Below are 17,818 nucleotides of genomic sequence, written 5' to 3' on the forward strand. Positions count from 1 at the left end.
CGCAATGAACGGTTTTGTTATACTCATCAATGAAAGGTCTCCAACTGTTGTCAGTTTACGAGGAACATACCTTAGGCTTCTGAGATTCACCTATGCTACATGTTTTCCTGTGGAGAAAAATACATGTTTTTGCAGATGAAAATGAAGCCCGTGTAGAGATATTTTACTCCAGGTGTAGAAATACCTGGCTGTCTGCTAGGTTGCTTACTTCTTGTTTTATTTTGAAGAAGGAAAAAAAAAAATCAGCATGAACAAGATACTTGTACAACACTGATAAAAAAAAAATACTTTCAAAACTAGCAAAATAGTGGAGGATTCATTTAACTTTTTTCCTTAGCACCAATTCCTATGCCCACTGAGAATTATACTAGTCTAAAGCATGAAAATAAGATTTTTTTTTTTTTTTTAAAAAGGAAACAAAGCTAGGTTTAAAATTTTTACTTGTGGAAATTGGACCCACGACTTTTTGTCTGAGTCAGGCCAAGGTTGGTTCCAATGTTTGCCTAATAAGAGTCACAGAATTTTACTATTTTCTCTCTATATAAATGCTTCCTGAATTTCACAACCGTTTACTGTCTGAGGTGCTGCCATGAACAAAACTGGGCACCCCCAAAGACGTGTTAGTCAGCTTGGGGAGATACTCCCACAGAAATACCCACATAATGTGGGACAGCCTTAAATTTAAGTCATTTTTTTTATCCTTAGGCAGCATTTAATATGTTGTCACAAAGAGCACAAGATGGCGGCCCTACCCAGAATCCAACTGGAGAAACCAATTAGCTGAAGAAACGCCTTAAAAGTTGGCACTACTAAATTATTTTTCTTTTCTCCTTGTTTCTCACAGAACTCCTCTCAGGGCGGTTTGAAATGAACATGCAGTTAAAACCCAGGGGGTCACTGTTCCTCTGTTTTCACTTCATGTTCCCTCAAAACTTAGACTCTGCCTGCCACTCCTGTTTCAGAGCCCTCTGAATTTTCCAAAGCAGAAGCCGGGCTGTTTATGTCCCCTCGGAGAGTTTCAAAGCCTTTGTCCTTGCAGGAGTGTTAGAGCTGAGGAAGACTGGGCCCTGTTCTACTAGCCAGCAACCACAAGAGATCACTGAAGTCACTGCATTTCTGAGCAGCGCATCCTACATCGCACCTCGGGCGCCTGTGCTCCCCTGAGAGTGTACAGGAGGTGCCAGCCAGGGGGCATTTTGGAGGAACGCAAAAGAGAAGAATTTTATGATTTCATTTTAGAAGGCCCAGAGAAAGTCCCTCACTATGGCAAAATCCAACATTTAAAAAACAGAAAAAAATAAAACGGAAAGAGTTCTCTGAAGGCATCGCCACCCTCAACCTTCGCCTCTAAATTTCATTTTTATTGGCAGCGACCTTGGGGCTTTGGTCAATGCCACTATGCCTGGTTCCTTGACCACCTAAGAAAGTTCCTCCCACAGTGAAAGCTGAAGCCATCGGCTGACACTCAAGGGTCTCTGAACAGTGAGAGCGCGAAGGGGGACTTACGCTTATTTCTCAGTGGGAAATAAGAAGAAATCCACGGCCTCGAGGGGCACAGGAGCTGGAGGCTGGGCCTGGAGCAGCAGCGAGGGAGAGAGGTCAGTCCTGTAAGTTTCAGGGTGGAACCGGAAAACTCGATGGCACCTGGCTTAGTTTCATACCTCTGGGTGCCTGGGAAAATGTGCTCTCTGAATGGTTTGGATAAAAATGGAGCTGAAAGCATGGCTCCAGGGCCCGGATGTGGGATTTACAACGCTAACCTGACCGTTTCCACAGCGCGCCCCATTCTCCACACCCCACGTCCTATTTTCTTGCCCTAATGTGTGACAAGGAGATGATGGGAAATATTATGAGAAAAGCACGATGCATTTCTTAATAAAAAGAGGTTCTATTGCCAAGGAAAACAAGAAGTACAACTGATCTTGAATCTGGAAATTTTTTGCCAATTTCTAGTTGATGGCTACAATTGATTGCTACAATTATAGAAAGGGCACATCGCTGACTCAGTATTTGAGCATTCTATCGGGCTCAGAGAAATTCAACATTTCTGTGAGAGCAATTTCACTGGAGCCTCACCTGGCTTTTCTTTACACTAGATGAAGGAGCCATCCTCTTAGTTTACTGGATTGTACTGTTTGTATAATTTCTAACCTTTCTCTTAATGCAGGGTTCTGGTAAATCTGCCGTTGTGTCAGGTTTTTGAGGAATCAGCCAGATGCGTTGTCTGACTGAATTTACAAGGACCTACGGTGGCAGTCCTACGCCAGTATGGGTTTTCACCTGGTTATGCCACATTAATAAGAGTGGACGTCAGAATAGACGTTTGTTACCCTGCGCGCCCACAAGGGGCGGGAGTTGATCAAGGGCAGCCCTCAATGCCACCGGAAGGACAGCTGGCAAGAGTACTATTTTCCCAAAGCCTTAAATTTTAATAGAGATATAAAATAGATTTTATGATTACAAATACATTTCTCTGGTTTTCTTTAGCTAATCATTATAGCATATTTAAATACTTCTCATTTAATATTTGAAAATGGAAATTTATTTTCTCACTTCTTTACCTCACACGGTAAAAGATATTTCAGTTCTGCCTTTAAATAAGCAATTATATTAGTGGTACGTGTGCAGTCATCTTTAAGATTAAAGACAAGTGTTGGTTTATTACCCCCTGTTCAGAGCAGTTTTCTGTTCCAAAGGTGGTACTCCAAAGTCAGGTTCAGGAACAGTGGAGATTGTGTGTGGTCTGCATAATTAAAATTCTAAGTAAGCAGGACACCAATTAGTCAGATGCAAACAGTATTCCTTGTGCAAATGATACACATTTTGAAATTATTTTAGATTTAGGTGACTTGTGTTGTCTAGAGTGCCGAGATTATCCTAAGAAAGCTTTCATGACAAAGTATTTAAGTCTTGTGAATAGTTCTTTAAATGCCTAAAACTAATCCCTGTTTGACTTACAAAATCTGCAGCAATTCTGCCAGTAATTTTCAGCATTTGGTCTTCGCACCTGTAAGCTTTCTCAATCCCTTCCATGACATCTGACTGACCCGTCTCGTACAAACAGCTTCCTCAGCAGGAAAATTCCAATAGAAACCAAGGGGCTGAATCTACTGGAGCCGTTGTGAACTCCTCTCATTACTGCTGTTTTCCTTTTCCTTTTTCTTTCTAAATTCATCCCCTTGAATTCTTTTGTTACTGTTGACATGAACCAGATTCTAGTTTCAGGCAGCAAATCAATAAACCCCGCACCTTCAAAAGTCAATACTCAAAAATCAATTGTTCATTTTTAGTCACCTATAAAACAGATTAGAACTTTTATCCTTGAAGTGATCAATACTTCACTTCAGGAAAGTTTAACCAAGAAAGGCTTCTCTTCGGTATGCAGCACAATAATACAATGGACAACGAGGTGCTCTGGCATATTGGATTCCTTCTCCAGGTGGTGAGGGGCCCTTTTCCTCTTTCCCTCATTTCTGAACTGCTGAACAGGAATTATTAAGGAATTAACCCAAGCCACCACATTGTGGAGGAGTGGCAGGTGTTTATGAGGGTCCTGGTCTTAGATCAGGACCTCAGGAGTATCTTCTCAAGCCCTGGGGTCGCTGTGCGAATCTAACAGAGAAGAGAGACCTGGGGAACCCTACCTCTGGCTCTTTCTTCCCTCTCCCCTCCCATGAAAAATTAAACCACACGGACATGATGACTTGAGATGTTTCATCATTCATGAGTCCGTATTTCCTTTAAGTGATCTCACAAGGCCCTGGAGGCCCTCGCTCTTGATTAATGATGACCGTTCTAAAACACCTGGATACAGTAGTGTGGCATGAGGTGTTGATAAGGAAAATCAGGCTCTGAATGACATGTCTCACCAGAAACTTTCAATACATGAAAATGCATTTAAAAGTTACTCCTGGGAAATATAATAAATAGGCTAGTTGTGTAATTGTTAGCTAACTGTCAAAGCCTATGAAATCATGGCATCATGTCACCCTGATATAAAGCAACATAAAAGTTAGTGCATCATCTATAAAATGAAGTATCATTTGGCTTCAAGTGACAAATTCTATGCCAAAAAATACCACTGTATTTCTAATAAGTGACACTCATTTTAATAGACCCTATAAAAATACAATATTTTCAATGTCCCCAGAAAACATTAACTTACAAATATTATTCTCAGAGCTCTGGTGACATCGATGTGTGATTCTATTGTAAAATCCCAAGAGAATGTTTAAAACACTACCATGTAAAGTAAACCCACTATGTATATGTATAACCTATGTAGAAATGTGAGGGAGAATGCATACAACCAATTCTGGGGAATTGTTTTCGAATTTCAAATTAATATTTTAATCAAATTAAAATAATATATAAGGAAGTATTTTTAAAGGATCATAAAATGAATTTTGATCATTCAGAGACAAAACAGCTCCCATGTCAAAGTAAATAATTTCTACATCAAACATGCTTGTCTAGTGAGAATATTCAAAATGTTATATACCTTGAAACCTTTGGAGGAGAAATGTTTTATGTATTTCTGTTCACAAAAGTTGGCATGGAAATTAATAATACAAATAGGCCACAGCTCTGAGACATTATATTTGAAGTTTCATACTTAAATACTGAAGTGTTTAAATTAGTCATCATAAGCTTCTGAAAAGTCCTCCTTAATGATAGATTTCTTAAGTTGCAAAGCAGCACACAAATAAATTCCACATTGGCAAGTAAAGAAATAACAGGGGCTACAGTTTATATAATCAACATCACCTTGAAAGAAATAAAACAGTGCTTTTCTGCCACCCATCACTCACGGCTTGAGTTTGTGGTGAAAAAAGGCCTCTCTACAATGACTTTTGGTCTATTTCTTAGCTCTGCATGTATTATAATTAGCTAAAGGCATTGAACAGATTAGTTTGTCCTATCTTATTCAGGTCCCAGAGATAAGTGGATCATTTATGAAATATTTCACTCTGTGTTATGAGAATTTAGCAAACGAATATGGAACCAAATATAAACACTTTATACCATATGTACAGTTACTTTCATAAGGCATTATCACGTAATTTTTATTGAAAAAGATTCAATATAGTAAAGTCTTATTTTAAGATATATTTTCTTTCTCAATCCGAGATGTTTAGTTTATGAAAATATTGTTTTTCTCTATATTCTTTTTGTATATATGCCAACATATACCTTGTGCTAGAAATATTTTATGGGAATTACAATTCTTTATACTTGTATTTTCTATATAAAGGCATATACAACTTTGAGGCAGTGTTTCTGATGGAGAACAGAATTCATAAAGAGCTTGTGTGTGCTTCCGTGCTCTGAAATTATATGAAATCTACTTTGAGAAGAAACTGATTTTGATTAAAAAACAAAACCAAAACTGCACCAATGCACAGCCCGAGGCTGACAATTAAAACTTGTACATAACCACATGAACATCGTATTTATAGAGTTACATTTTTAAGGATGATCAGTGCTGACATACAGTATTATACATTTGGCACTAATGTTTGCCATTGGTCCAGCAATTGGCAAAATTTGTTTCTATGTATAAATTTCTTTTTGAACATTAGGTCTGGCTAGACATATCTTCACTATTTATAAAAAAATATTTAGACAGTAAGCTCACGTTGAATAACTAGGTCTACTGTGTTCTGGAAACTCTTCAGTAGTAATACAGCCTTTTCGTGTTCCATATGTACAAAACTGTGTCCGTTTGCCTGCAAATACAGGAATACAACAGGTCAAGCAATGTAAACTGTCCGTTATCACTGCGGCACGTTCTAATCATAAGATCCAAGGAAGCATCAAGCCATGCAGTTATCAGCTTCAAAACTGACAGTGGAATTATAACTATGGAAGTAATTAATTTTACCACATTTAACCCAATTTATTAATTCAGCAAGTACTTAACAAATACCCAGTGTGTCTTTGCCCTAAGCATCAAGCCACATTAGTAACAGGTAGATGTACTCGTGAAATTGCTGTTCAGTTTTGCTGTTGTTTTCTGATTTGCTTTCACGGGTGACCAGCTGAGCTGGCCGTTGGCTCTGTGTAACTTCAGCACCATAAACGTATCAGCACGTCACATATTTTAATCACACTGAACACCCCTGGGCGCTTAGAGTACCGCTGAATCTTATTTTGACCCTATAAGAAGTTCTTCGTTTGTGCATTCTTTTATTAAATAAATACTCTTTTACTCCCCTGTCCTCTATTGGTAAATGCAAGTATTTTCACTGTCTATACAGGGGGTCTTTGACCTGGTGGAATAAACTAAGGTGTCTATCCCTCAGGGATAAAGCATGCGGACATTAGGAGACAGGACACACCTGCATTTATCTACGTTAAACAGCACATTGCTGGAATGACTATTTTTACAGGGTCTGAGAGGTGGATTCTGTAAGCCTTCACTCTCACCAAGCCCACAGTAAAGCACAACCTTTCTGAAACTTGGGAGGAATAAATCCCGGCAACTCAGTGACTGGTAGTTATATCGCTGTTTGCCCCGCAGTCTGAGACTCAGTTGATTTCAGAAGGAAGTGTCAGTTGAATTGACTGCTAATGGAACCAGTTAACTGGTTATGTCTTTCAATCTTCAATGAATGGATGCTATAGATATATATTTCAGGCAAGCTGCTATTTTTCTGGTGTCAACAGTAGGATAAGTGCAGAGAGAAGTCCCCACATGCTGTGTTGTCCGTTCCTACTTGCCATCTAACCGGAAATAATATCAGATGAAATCTCATGGTCTAATTTTCACTGTAATTTAAAGCAAGAAATTGGAGCGGTGGTACACACCTCAAATTCTACTCAGCTACTGTCTCCTGCCCCTGAAACAGCACATGGCAACTTCAGTAAACTCCGTCATTAATAAATGTCACTAAGAAATGCAGATATTGTGTTTCATTCATTCAAAGCAAACTTACAATTCAAATTATATGGATTTCCAACGATTTACATTTGGTTCCCTAATATTTTCCTTATGGACAGATGTACCATGTCAAGTTTTAAAGTGCAGTATTTTAGGATCTTCTTAATCCCATCCTTATCCAATCAACTTCAATGAACTAAAGATAAAATATTATCAGTGATAAAAAGTATCAGATGACTTTCACCTAAGTTCTAAAGGCTCCACAGCGTTATGAAGGATGCACTGCTGTTTGAAATTTGAAGGAGTTAAAGGCAGGAAAGCATGTTAACTTTTAAGTGATCTGTTAAAGTACTGATCATATTTTAAGAAAGTGTAAAAATGGAGTAAAATAGCAAAGGCAGTCTTGCAATTTCCCGAAGCGGTTCTGGAAGATCTGTTCAGTGTTTGTCTTTGTGCGGTGGTGGCTGCCTCTGCGTCCTGAGCTGAGTGAGAACGTTGATCCTTCAGGGTCATTTGGCCTTTACAGAAGAGGCAGAGCCCACCCAGTGCCAGATGCAGTAAATCAAGTGGATGAGGACACACTGCTGCACCTTTGCGTTGGGCAGCAGCGTTCACTGGATTTTCTACCACACCTTGGAACGACACCCAAGAAAGAGGACCTCCAGAACTGCTTCAGAAAGTGGCAAGAATGATGAGATAAGTGTGTTTGACGTGAGGGACAGCGTTCTGAGGGATGTTAACAGTAACATGATTGTTACCATAAAACATCTTTAAAAATTTACATATTCACTGTATCTTTTGATCTTCTCTTGCGTTTTACTGAAAGATCATTTAAAGAAAGCTGGTAAACTTTTAATATAATTTTTATTTTCAAGTAAGAGTGTCTGTTGGCTCCTGATAGCACTGTGATGGGCATCGGGGACAAGGACAAAGAGACAGAAGAAAGAGGCCCCCAGCAGAGAGGGGCCCATCCAGAGGGGAAGCCAGCCACGGCAGAACTAAACTAAAAGGGTGCACGAGATGCCTTACACACAGAGAGCGCTCGGCAGAGGCAGAGGGCAAGCGCTAGCGTAGCTCAGGCCCAGGCAAAGACAAGAGGGCAAACTCCCAAGGCGGCCGGTTCTCTGCAGGGTGCAGCAAAAGTCCTGGAGCTCACACCCACTCCCACCTCCTCAGCCCCAGGATGCGGGCAGCTGGAGATTTCCCCTCAATTCTGCAATCATTAGTGCCCAGGAAACGCTTTTCAAATGGCTCACATTTTGGTAAGAAATATTGGTAAGAATAGTTTAAAAAGATGGAAAAAAACAAACAAACCCCAAAACCAAACCCTACACATTTAGGCGATAGCCTTTAGCATCAAAAGAAATCCAAAAAAATAAGCTAATACGGAGGGGGATTTTTAAAGGGAGGCAGTTGGTTCAAATTACTTTGCTTCAAAAGCAACAGCAGCACCTGGATATGCAAAGCACTTAGGAGAAGGAGAGAGAAGAGAGAAGAGAGAAGCAGGAGGGCAGGAGGAGAGAGGAGGACAAGGCAGAGAGGTGACACCCCACCCGCTTGCCGGCTCCCACCTTCCAACCCTCCGGATCACAGACACAGTGTGAGAACTCTCGGGGCGGGTCAGTCATGTCAGTCCTACTTTCATAAATGAAAGAGCCATACCGGAGAGACCGAGGCACCTGCCGGTCACACAGCCAGGGAATGGGTTGGGGCTGACTCATCTGATGCCATGAATCCTCCCCCCTTTTTTTTTTTTTGGTATGGGGAATCAGACCCACGACCTCATTCTTGCCAGGCAGGCGCTGGGTTATATCCCTGGCCTGATATTCCTTCTTACATTTCTCTCGACGTAGTACCTCCACCAAGTAATATGACCACCGCCACTTTGAACTGATGCTTCACAAGCTATAGTAAAATGCTCCACCTTTCCCCTTCAGCACTGCGGACACAGCACCTCTGAATCTAATTCTGTCCTTTACACTGGATGCAAAGCCACGGTTTGCTTTCTGATTTCTATCAGGGTAATTTAATTAATTCCAGAAATACTGGTAGAAATAACATTTAGCCCCAAATTAAAAGCTACAGAAACGCTGAATCTCTCCTTCTTATTACAGTTTCCTTTCTGGCTTAATTGGGTTGTTGCAGCTCTCTCTGAACTTTCCTTTTCAAAAGTAGAAAGGCCAAGTCAGATGCTCTGCTAGAGCAATGCCAGGAGTCTCACCAGAAAATAGATTAAAAAGAAGGAAACTTTTAGCAAGTAGAATCTATAAATTTGGCTCCTTGTTAGGCAAGAGTGAATAAAACAAGTCAGAATCAAGTTATAATGTCAGGAATGGAGAATGCAAATCTTAGAGAAATGGCGAACTTAGATGAGGAGACCATGGAGTGTTCGGCACCTAGGACCCCCACAAAGGAACTGCGGCTTCTATATCTGGCCCTGAGAGAGCAGAGTTCAGGAAGCAAGTTGGAGCGGTAGCAGAGGTGTTATGCTGAGGGGTTTATAGAAAATTGTTATGGTTTGTGTCTGTGTGTCCCCCCAAAATCTCATGCGGTCATGGGGCAGGCTTTTAGAGTTTGATTGATTATGGGTGTGAGAGCTGCACCCACCCTGGGGTGGATAGTTTGCATATGTAAGTAAGAGAAAGAGGGTGCTTCTGGCCATTTCCTCCCTTGTGTGTGTGCTGGTTGCTTTGCTGTGTTCTGCCGCCATGAGCTGTAGCTCTGTGCCACGTGCCAGTCCGCCTTGTAACCTGTCAAGTATGGACTGAATCCTCCACAAACTGTAAGCGAAATAAACCTTTCCTTCCTTAATTTTGGGCCTCAGGTATTTTGTCCCAGCAAGGAGAGAAAAGTAACCAAGACAAAAGTAAACTTAAAAGTGAGCCTTGTATCAGAAGAGAACTCCAGCTAGGAAAGCAGGCTGGAGTTGTAGCATTGGAACACAGAGCAGAGCTGAAAGCCAGGGCTCACTATTGACCTGACACCTAGGAAAATCTGCCTGAACCAGCAAATGGCACAAGAGGATCCAATGCCTCCTGCCAGGGGGTGGCAGGTAGCCAGGTCTACCTGGTGGGAAAATTAAAAGGCAAAGCTTTTCATGGGTGCCCGTGCACCACCCAGGGAGGGGACAGGGAAATCTGTCTCCTCCATTCCTAAGAGACCCAGGTGGAAGCAGACCTGGAAAGGCTGATCCTGAAGAGAGACCAAGGGAGAAATAGTAACAGGAAGTCTAGGACAGCAAACATTTTTCTAGTGGCATATAGTAACAGGAAATCTAGGACAGCAAAAATTTTTCTAGTGGCACCAATTAACACAATTTTTCTGCAGCACAGAAGGAGCAGAGGGAAAAATAGATAGCTGAGTTAATTCTGGACTCAAAGCTCATTTGTTTCTGAAAAACCAGTCTTCAAGATGTTAAGGACCACACCCTGGGTTGTGACTCAGGCCAACAGATCCTGTTTGGAACCTAGCTTTCAACATAGCTTTAAAGCTGCAGACTTCAGCTTTCGTGCTCTGTATGTTCAAACGGGAATTTGATCACCGAAAGCCCATAAATAGAGCTGACTTCTCAGAAGGAAATATGTAGACTGGTGAGTCAAATCACTCAGTCAAATGAACCTTAGCACTCTCTGTAGTTCTAGTTCCCGGCAATGTTTTGGATCGATTTCAGAGCACTGGTGAACTTCAAGAGGCCTGTAGGGGAGATCCCCACCAGGGATGGCCTGGAAAGGGCTTCAAAATATCAGAAGGAATCTGAAGGAGGTTTTTAGAAAGTTCATTAAAGATCAAATGTGTTACTGTACCATGTGTTTGGGGTAGGGTCTGGAACTGTATAAATAAATACCCAATAAATGTTAGCTAGTATGATGAATGTTACATCTTATGTTTTTCTGATTTTTAAGAAATACAATTTTCATTAAGCCATAAGAATAGGAGAAAATATCAGAGAAACAAAAACTTTCTCTGACTCTCATTTTTAGAAATATGAAAATGGGGGTCAGCGAGATCTCTTGAACGAGCTAAGATTACAGAGCTTGTGGCTAGGTGGGAGTTTACATTACAGTCGCCAGCTCTCTGCATGGTGACTCCGTTTGCTTCTTTGGAAGTTGTAAGTTTGTAATTTTTATTTTAGGTTCATTAGGTGAATTCACTTTTTCAATAGGTCTTGCTCAGCATGAGGCATTGCGTTAGGCCTGATACCAAGGGAGGGAGATGACAGAGGGACTGTAAAAGAGTTTGATAGGAGAGGATGTCATCTCAGGCCTCGTGGTCACTCTCCTTTGGTCCTGAGAACCGAGGAGCCGAAAGAATTGGCACTGTTTTTGCTACTGTACAATAGGGCTACCTCTTGGATAGTTCAGACAGAGAATCAAAGAATTAGTTAACTATATTATTTATAGGACTTTTCTAGTTAGGATAAAGACCAGAAGAATCTCAGTACTTTCACCTAGAAGAGTTTTGTGGCTGTCTTGTGTTTATGAATAGAAAAGGCTGCGGAAATAAAATGGGATCCTGGGCAACATCAACCGCAGAGTATAAATTCAAGGCTGTTTTGAAAAGAAATACATATGATGCACTTACGCACATAGTGTTTTGAAGATATGCACAACATAAATGCAAAGGATGACATGAAGAATAAATGCTAAGCTCATGAAAATGTTAAATGCTGTGCTGGGCTACAAATATGTTTTATATAAACACATTATCAGATTCAAATAAAATGTGTGCCATTTTGAGGAAATTGCAACTTAATGAAAAATAAGAAGCAAATATGCGCCTTATTAAGTTCCAATGAAGTTAATAAGAAAACAATCTAGGAAGTGAAACGATATTCTGAAAAATGTTATGCTTCAAGAGTATGTAATTAATGAGCTTCTTGCATTAGCTGATTTGAAAGTATGACGGAGCATTTTACTGTCATCTTTGTTATTTCCAGAAGATTGCTCTCTTTATTCTACTTCCATTTTCCATGCCACAAAATGTTTCTAATTTCCCCTCTTCATGATTTAGACATGAAAAGATTAAGGGTTAATAAAAATAATACTTGCAATTCCAACAACATAGAGCTTTGCAATTATAGCTCCTCCATTTACTGTAAAAAGTACTTGGTTTCTGGATTTCTTCCTTTTATTCCTTCCTGGATTTATCTTTGAATTCCTTCTGGTAAGTGTTTTGTTAAATGGATAAATTATAGATGTTTATACCGCAGAAACTTTCCAGATGGGGCTGTGATTCTCATAGGAATTCTGCTGTATTCTTATCCAAAGCTCTGAACTTAAAACCTAGGCTTGGAGGAGATTTCGCCACAGGGTCTGTGTGTTTGTATAACAGCAAGGACAGTGCAAATCTCTTTAGACCCCAAGAGGGAAATCAGAGTAGAGAAAGGGGCAAGTGATTTTTGGGTGATTTAAACTCTCCCTCAAGGGGCAGACATTTAAAGGACCTGGGCACATATATTTTAAAAATTAGATACATCTTAGTACAGTGATATCTTGTACTCTGATGATTATAGCTCTTGAGATGAGGGAAAACTAAAATATACAGCAAACAAAGTAGGCATAGTAAAAATTATACATAGCCAAAAAAGAACTGATGGAGAAAGACAGGAAGGAGTTGAGTATCAAGCACTGAATAACCCTAGTCATTCACTTATCCCTCCCTTCCTCCCTCCATCCATCCATCCATCTGTGGTACTGGCACTAGAATGCAGGGCCCCATGCATTTTAGGCAAATCCTCAACCACAGATAACTAATAAAAATGGGATCCAATGCTGACAGCCAGGCTTTATAAGACAAAGTAAGACTACCTGGAATTAATCCCCAGACTTATGATCTGATAGAATGCTCTCATTCAATATTGGCCTGTACATGGGACTAAGTATACTGCATAATCAATGCTACATTGACTATAGGCTAAGTCACTTAAAAAACTTTATATGAAAATATGAAGATAATCATTTCTTAGCCCACATGAAAATTTTACATCGCTCTTTGTAAATGTGAGAAAATCTGAAGTCTTAATGCTTTTACTGTCATGTTACCAAATCTTCCACAGAGTACAGCATAAGTAAGAATTTCTCTTGTGTCCTCAGTATGCACATATATTGTAGCTTGAATGTCTCATGAATCCAGTCTCAAAAGAGATATGGGAAGATAGGACACACTGAGCTGAAGGCTTTGGGAATTACACGAACTGTTAATGAATAATAACTCCAAAGAACTTTACTTCTATTTCTTCTCATCAAATGTGCCCAATGAACGTCTCCAACAAATTAATTTCCTACTTCAATTTATGCGGCAGTTCTCCAACAAGCCACTCTCTAGTCCGTTTACGTCTGCCACAGAAAGAACTGGGAAATCAACGATTCACGTTCAGGGGACCTGTTCATATAGTCAATTTGGCTTCTGTTTTAGTGGGGAGCTTGCTCTTAAGAGATGGATTGGAGCCTGGAGATGCAGCTCAGTGGTGGAGCATTTGCCTAGAATGCATGGGGACCTGCATTCCAGTGCCAGCACCACAAATGGATGGATGGATGGATGGATGGAGAGATGGAGGAATGGGTGAATGACTAGGTTATTCAGTGTTTGATACTCAACTCCTTCCTGTTTTTCTCCATCAATTTTTTTTTTTGCTACATGTAATTTTTACTCTGCTTATGCCTTGGACTACATTGCGTGAAAACAGGAACATAAATACAATCCCTGTCACTTTGTCTATATTGTTTGGCACAATATTTTTTTTTTTTCTTTTTGAGACAGGGTCTCACTATGCAGTTCAGGCTGGCCTTGAGCTCACTTTGTAGCCCAGGCTGGCCTCGAACTTGCAACGATCCTCCTGCCTCAGCCTCCCGAGTGCTGGGATTACAGGCGTGGGCCACCATGCCTGGCTTGGCACAATGCTTTTTACATGCCGGGCACTTGATGCATATTTCCAAATAAGGCATTTAACATCTGGCACCCACAGCTGCCTGGCAAGGTTGTGTGACTTAAATGATACAAAATAGATGTTTAATTACTTTTATTTTCAGATCAGCTAAACTAAGGATGACAGAGCCAGCCTAGTGAACTTGCTTTGTCTTTTATTGGATTTCATGTTTTCCTTAATAGTTAAAATATTATTTTTTGATTTGCAACAAGGATTTTCTTAAATTTTTATTAGTTATCTGTGGTAGAACTTCATGTGCAGCATTATGGATGAAACTGTATGTATAATGATATGCTATAAATAAAACTATATGTATAAAAATATGCAGTAAATTGCTGGTACATAAAAAACCAAACATCTTTACAATCCATTTTTTGTTGCTTTCTCATTAAACTGTTATTTTAAAAAAACTTTATCTGCTAAAGTTTTATATCATTGTATACAACAGTTTATCTGACTGCCAAGAGTTACTTTATCATTGCCTTCCTGATGCTATTTCTCATGGTTTTGATTTTCCTCCATCAAAGATACACAGAAATACATAACTTATTTAGCCTTGTTGGGAAAAACTTTAGTAAAATATCCAAATAACTTTACCTTTATTTTTTTAAAGGCACACTTCCTTTTAACCATAAGAGATCATTCTCTTTCCTTTTTAAGGTTGTTGAGAGAAATTATAAACGTCTCAGGAAAATGAATACACTCTAACCTTTCATAATGATTGATGCTGAGAATTACAAATATCCCCACTTTCTGGGTGAAAGCCATGCATGTGATTAATTGGCTCCTATGAAAATGCTTTGCAAAGTGGGAGTGGTTTACGGGCTCTGTTAGTAGGGAGGGTAGGCTGGTTACACATGCAGGGAAAAGAGGTTTGTAAGATTCCCAAGGCTCTTCCTGGGCTGAGCAAGTACACTGTGAGACAGATTCTGAGGTAGCCCTGGCACTTATTTGACCAAGAAATTCTTTTTTTCCCCTCCAAAAGCATTTTAAGAGATGCCATTGGGAAACACTGGTCTCCTCAGAATGCCTCCAGTCTTCTGTACTCTTTGAATGTATTTTCTGCTTTTTAAAAGAAGGTTTTCCTTATCTTTCTGCACCATGAAACTGTCAGCTTTGACCTTTTGCTTCCTGCAATGTGCTTAGGCCCAGAGGTGTCCCCTCTGTGTCTGGAAAACTAGGCAAAGGCTCTAGGAGTGAAGTCCATCTTCTCTTGGCTGAAAGGCAGAGGATGTAATGAAAGGACTTTGTATGTTAATCTGCGTTCCTAGATGCAGTTTGCTTTTCTAGTTTAGCTTTTGTCCCTGAGAGCTGAGGCTATGGGACCCGTGATCTTCGCCTAAGGAAGAGAATTCTGTTAGTGCCCAGTCACACCCGGAGACTGCTGAAGAACCCACAGGCTCCCGTTCAGAGAGGAGTGCCCGCTCCTGGAGTGGTGGCTCACACACACAGACCCTGCCACCCACAGGAGGGTCATTCAGAATTCCGGGAGCTGAATGCACTTCTCGTGCTCTGACAGCACGGTGCTGTGTCCCATGCCCACCCGCCCCTCTTTCTCCAGTTCATCCCCAAGTTTGATTCCTCCAGCTCCATGGGAAACTATTTAAAGTCCTGGGGTTTCCTCTCTTCTTTACTCTCACCTGTGAGTCTGGGGTCCTCTAATCCCCTCCTAAGACTCGCGCAGTCTCACTTGGGGGTGCTCCTCCTACACCTCCTCTTCTGTCCTCTGCAATCCATCCCTTCCTCCCCCTGCACCCCAGAGCTATCTGGGATTTCTAGTGCTGCACTCCCCCTGCCCCTCAGCGGGGGCAGGGGAGGAAGGGCTAGCATCTTGTTTTTTGTTCTTTTTATTGAGACTACCTGATCTCTCTGCATCCCAAGAAATACCTTCTTATACTAATTACTGCATTTTAAAATTTTGCCGCAGCACTGAGTCATATCACAAAATCAGATACCTAGTTTTCTACTGATCTGCACCCACTTCTCTTGTCTCCCTGGTTGTGAGCTCATGGGGGCACACAGTTTCCCTCTTGTTTTATTAGGGGGCTTCTCCGAGGCCCTCTCCGAAGACACCAAGCAGGATGCAGAGCGGGGATGGAGCAGAGCAGAGATATAATAGGCCCGATGGGAATCAGACTCCATGATTTTGGCCAAGGTTCTCTGAGCCAAAACATTTACCAACAACTAATGCAAAAGCAAAGCGAAACAACACAACCTGAACTAACTAATCAACCCCAAAACCAAGGAACAAAGTAAATAAAAAACTGTAAGAAAAGCATAATAATTATAACTCTGGTAATAGTCTAGTCAGTGACAGACTTGTTTCTTTTTTTTTTTGGTTTTTCTCCGGTACTGGGAACCGAACTCATGACCTTGCGCTTGCCAGGCAGGCGCTTTTGCCGCTGAGCTAAATCCCCAGCCCCGGCAGACTTATTTGTTGACCATAGTTTCTTTTTTCTTTTTCTTTTCATTTTTTGAGACAGGCTCTCACTATGTTCATTATGGAGGGCAGGCTGGCCTCAAACTCACAGTGATTCTCCTGCCTCAGCCTCCTAAGAGCTGGGATTACAGGCCTGTGCTACCATTCCTGGGTGATGGTGGTTTTTAAAACTGCTTATGAGAATTACAGGGCAGGATTTTTTAATACTTGGAGGGGAAAAAAGAGAGGATTGGTTTGTTTGAATTACCACACTGACTGCTAGGTATTTTGGAAACGTAGTCAGAGGCTAGGAATATATTTTGGATTACTAATTCCAAAACCCCTACAATAATGCTAAGGTAGAAGAGACTGTAAAATTACCTTCAATTGGGTGCCATACTTATATGTCTTATGTTGGAAAAGCCCGTTTTGGTAACTGGTAAAATGTGGGTATCATTAACTAATTCTCTATAAATTATTTAATTTCTCTTTTCCTGCCAAAGTTTGGCTTGTGTTTGGGAAAGGGTTAGGTAAACCCAGTGGTGGGGTGATACACTTACAGGTGAGCTTTAGGTTCTTACTGCAAATTCTATTATTAGCTATCAAGTACAATTTATTCTTTTTTTCAATCTAGCATCTTTGCAGCAGAATAACTACAACAAATAGATTTTTATATTAAGATATAATTTGAATCATAAGAGGTATAATGAATCAGATTGCATTTTAAAACTGGAAATAATATTAGACAGAAGAAACTGCAATATTAAGGTAACGCAATTGCCATTTCCATAATGAGTTCATATTGATAAATTCGCATAGCTCCAGCCAGGAACACTCTTTAAAGACCTATGTGCTCTCGGTGTGTGCTTTCTCCCCTTCTTATATAACTCAGTTTTACAGAAGGTGAAGCTATGCAAGCCTAGGTCTCCTCACTGGGCTGTTTACACATGCCTCGGTATCTTAAAGGCAAATTCGCTCCGCAAGCCACTCGACTACACTCGTTAATTCTAGTGTCTGTGCTGGGAAAATAAATGGTAGAATGATAGAACAATGATGTGACTGTTTTAATTACCACCATCTCTTCATGTATATGTCTTCGTAGAGTTCAAATAACAAGGTAATAATACCATAGCCAAGTAAGACAGTGGCAAAACGGTTATAGCAAAAGAGAGCCCATATTTAATACATTTGGGGCTGGGGGATTTGGGGAAAGGATATCTTAGGTCTTTGTGCTGCTGGGTTACAACAAAGCCGGTAACAGGCATCACTGCCAGCATTTAGTGTTATTTTTTTCCCTTTTCTCCTGTTTTTTCCAGACTGTTCAGTGTCATTAAGCTTTGTAAATAAATGTGCTCAAGTGAGAACACGAAACACTGATCGCATTAGTGTTACGCAACTCAACGTCACTAACCCGTTTTCTCCAGCGTTCTTCAAACCAGAGTCAGCAGTATGACAGAGAGCCTACATACAGCCCTCTCTCAGCTGGCTCTGGCCTCAGTTTCCATTCAGAAGGAGCCATCCTGATTTCTTCCAGTCAGTATAATTGGCCACTTTTGCTTTTCAGCTAGTTTGAGTGACACTGGAAATACAG

At 40.6% G+C, this 17,818-nt stretch overlaps 1 protein-coding gene across 3 annotated transcripts in view; it reads right to left on the minus strand.

Moving 5' to 3' along the window:
- Positions 1-301: 301 nt before the first annotated feature.
- Lrrc7 (leucine rich repeat containing 7) overlaps positions 302-17,818 on the minus strand; it is a 505,545-nt gene continuing 488,028 nt past the window's right edge. For all 3 annotated transcript variants that reach the window (XM_013514397.1, XM_013514396.1, XM_013514395.1), the window contains one exon: positions 302-5,729. In XM_013514397.1, the coding sequence (XP_013369851.1) occupies positions 5,622-5,729 (108 nt within the window). In that variant the 3' untranslated portion in view covers positions 302-5,621. The remainder of the gene's footprint in view (positions 5,730-17,818) is intronic.

This window comes from Chinchilla lanigera, unplaced genomic scaffold (assembly GCF_000276665.1).
Source record: "Chinchilla lanigera isolate Chin_1 unplaced genomic scaffold, ChiLan1.0 scaffold00022, whole genome shotgun sequence".
Lineage (NCBI taxonomy): Eukaryota > Metazoa > Chordata > Mammalia > Rodentia > Chinchillidae > Chinchilla > Chinchilla lanigera.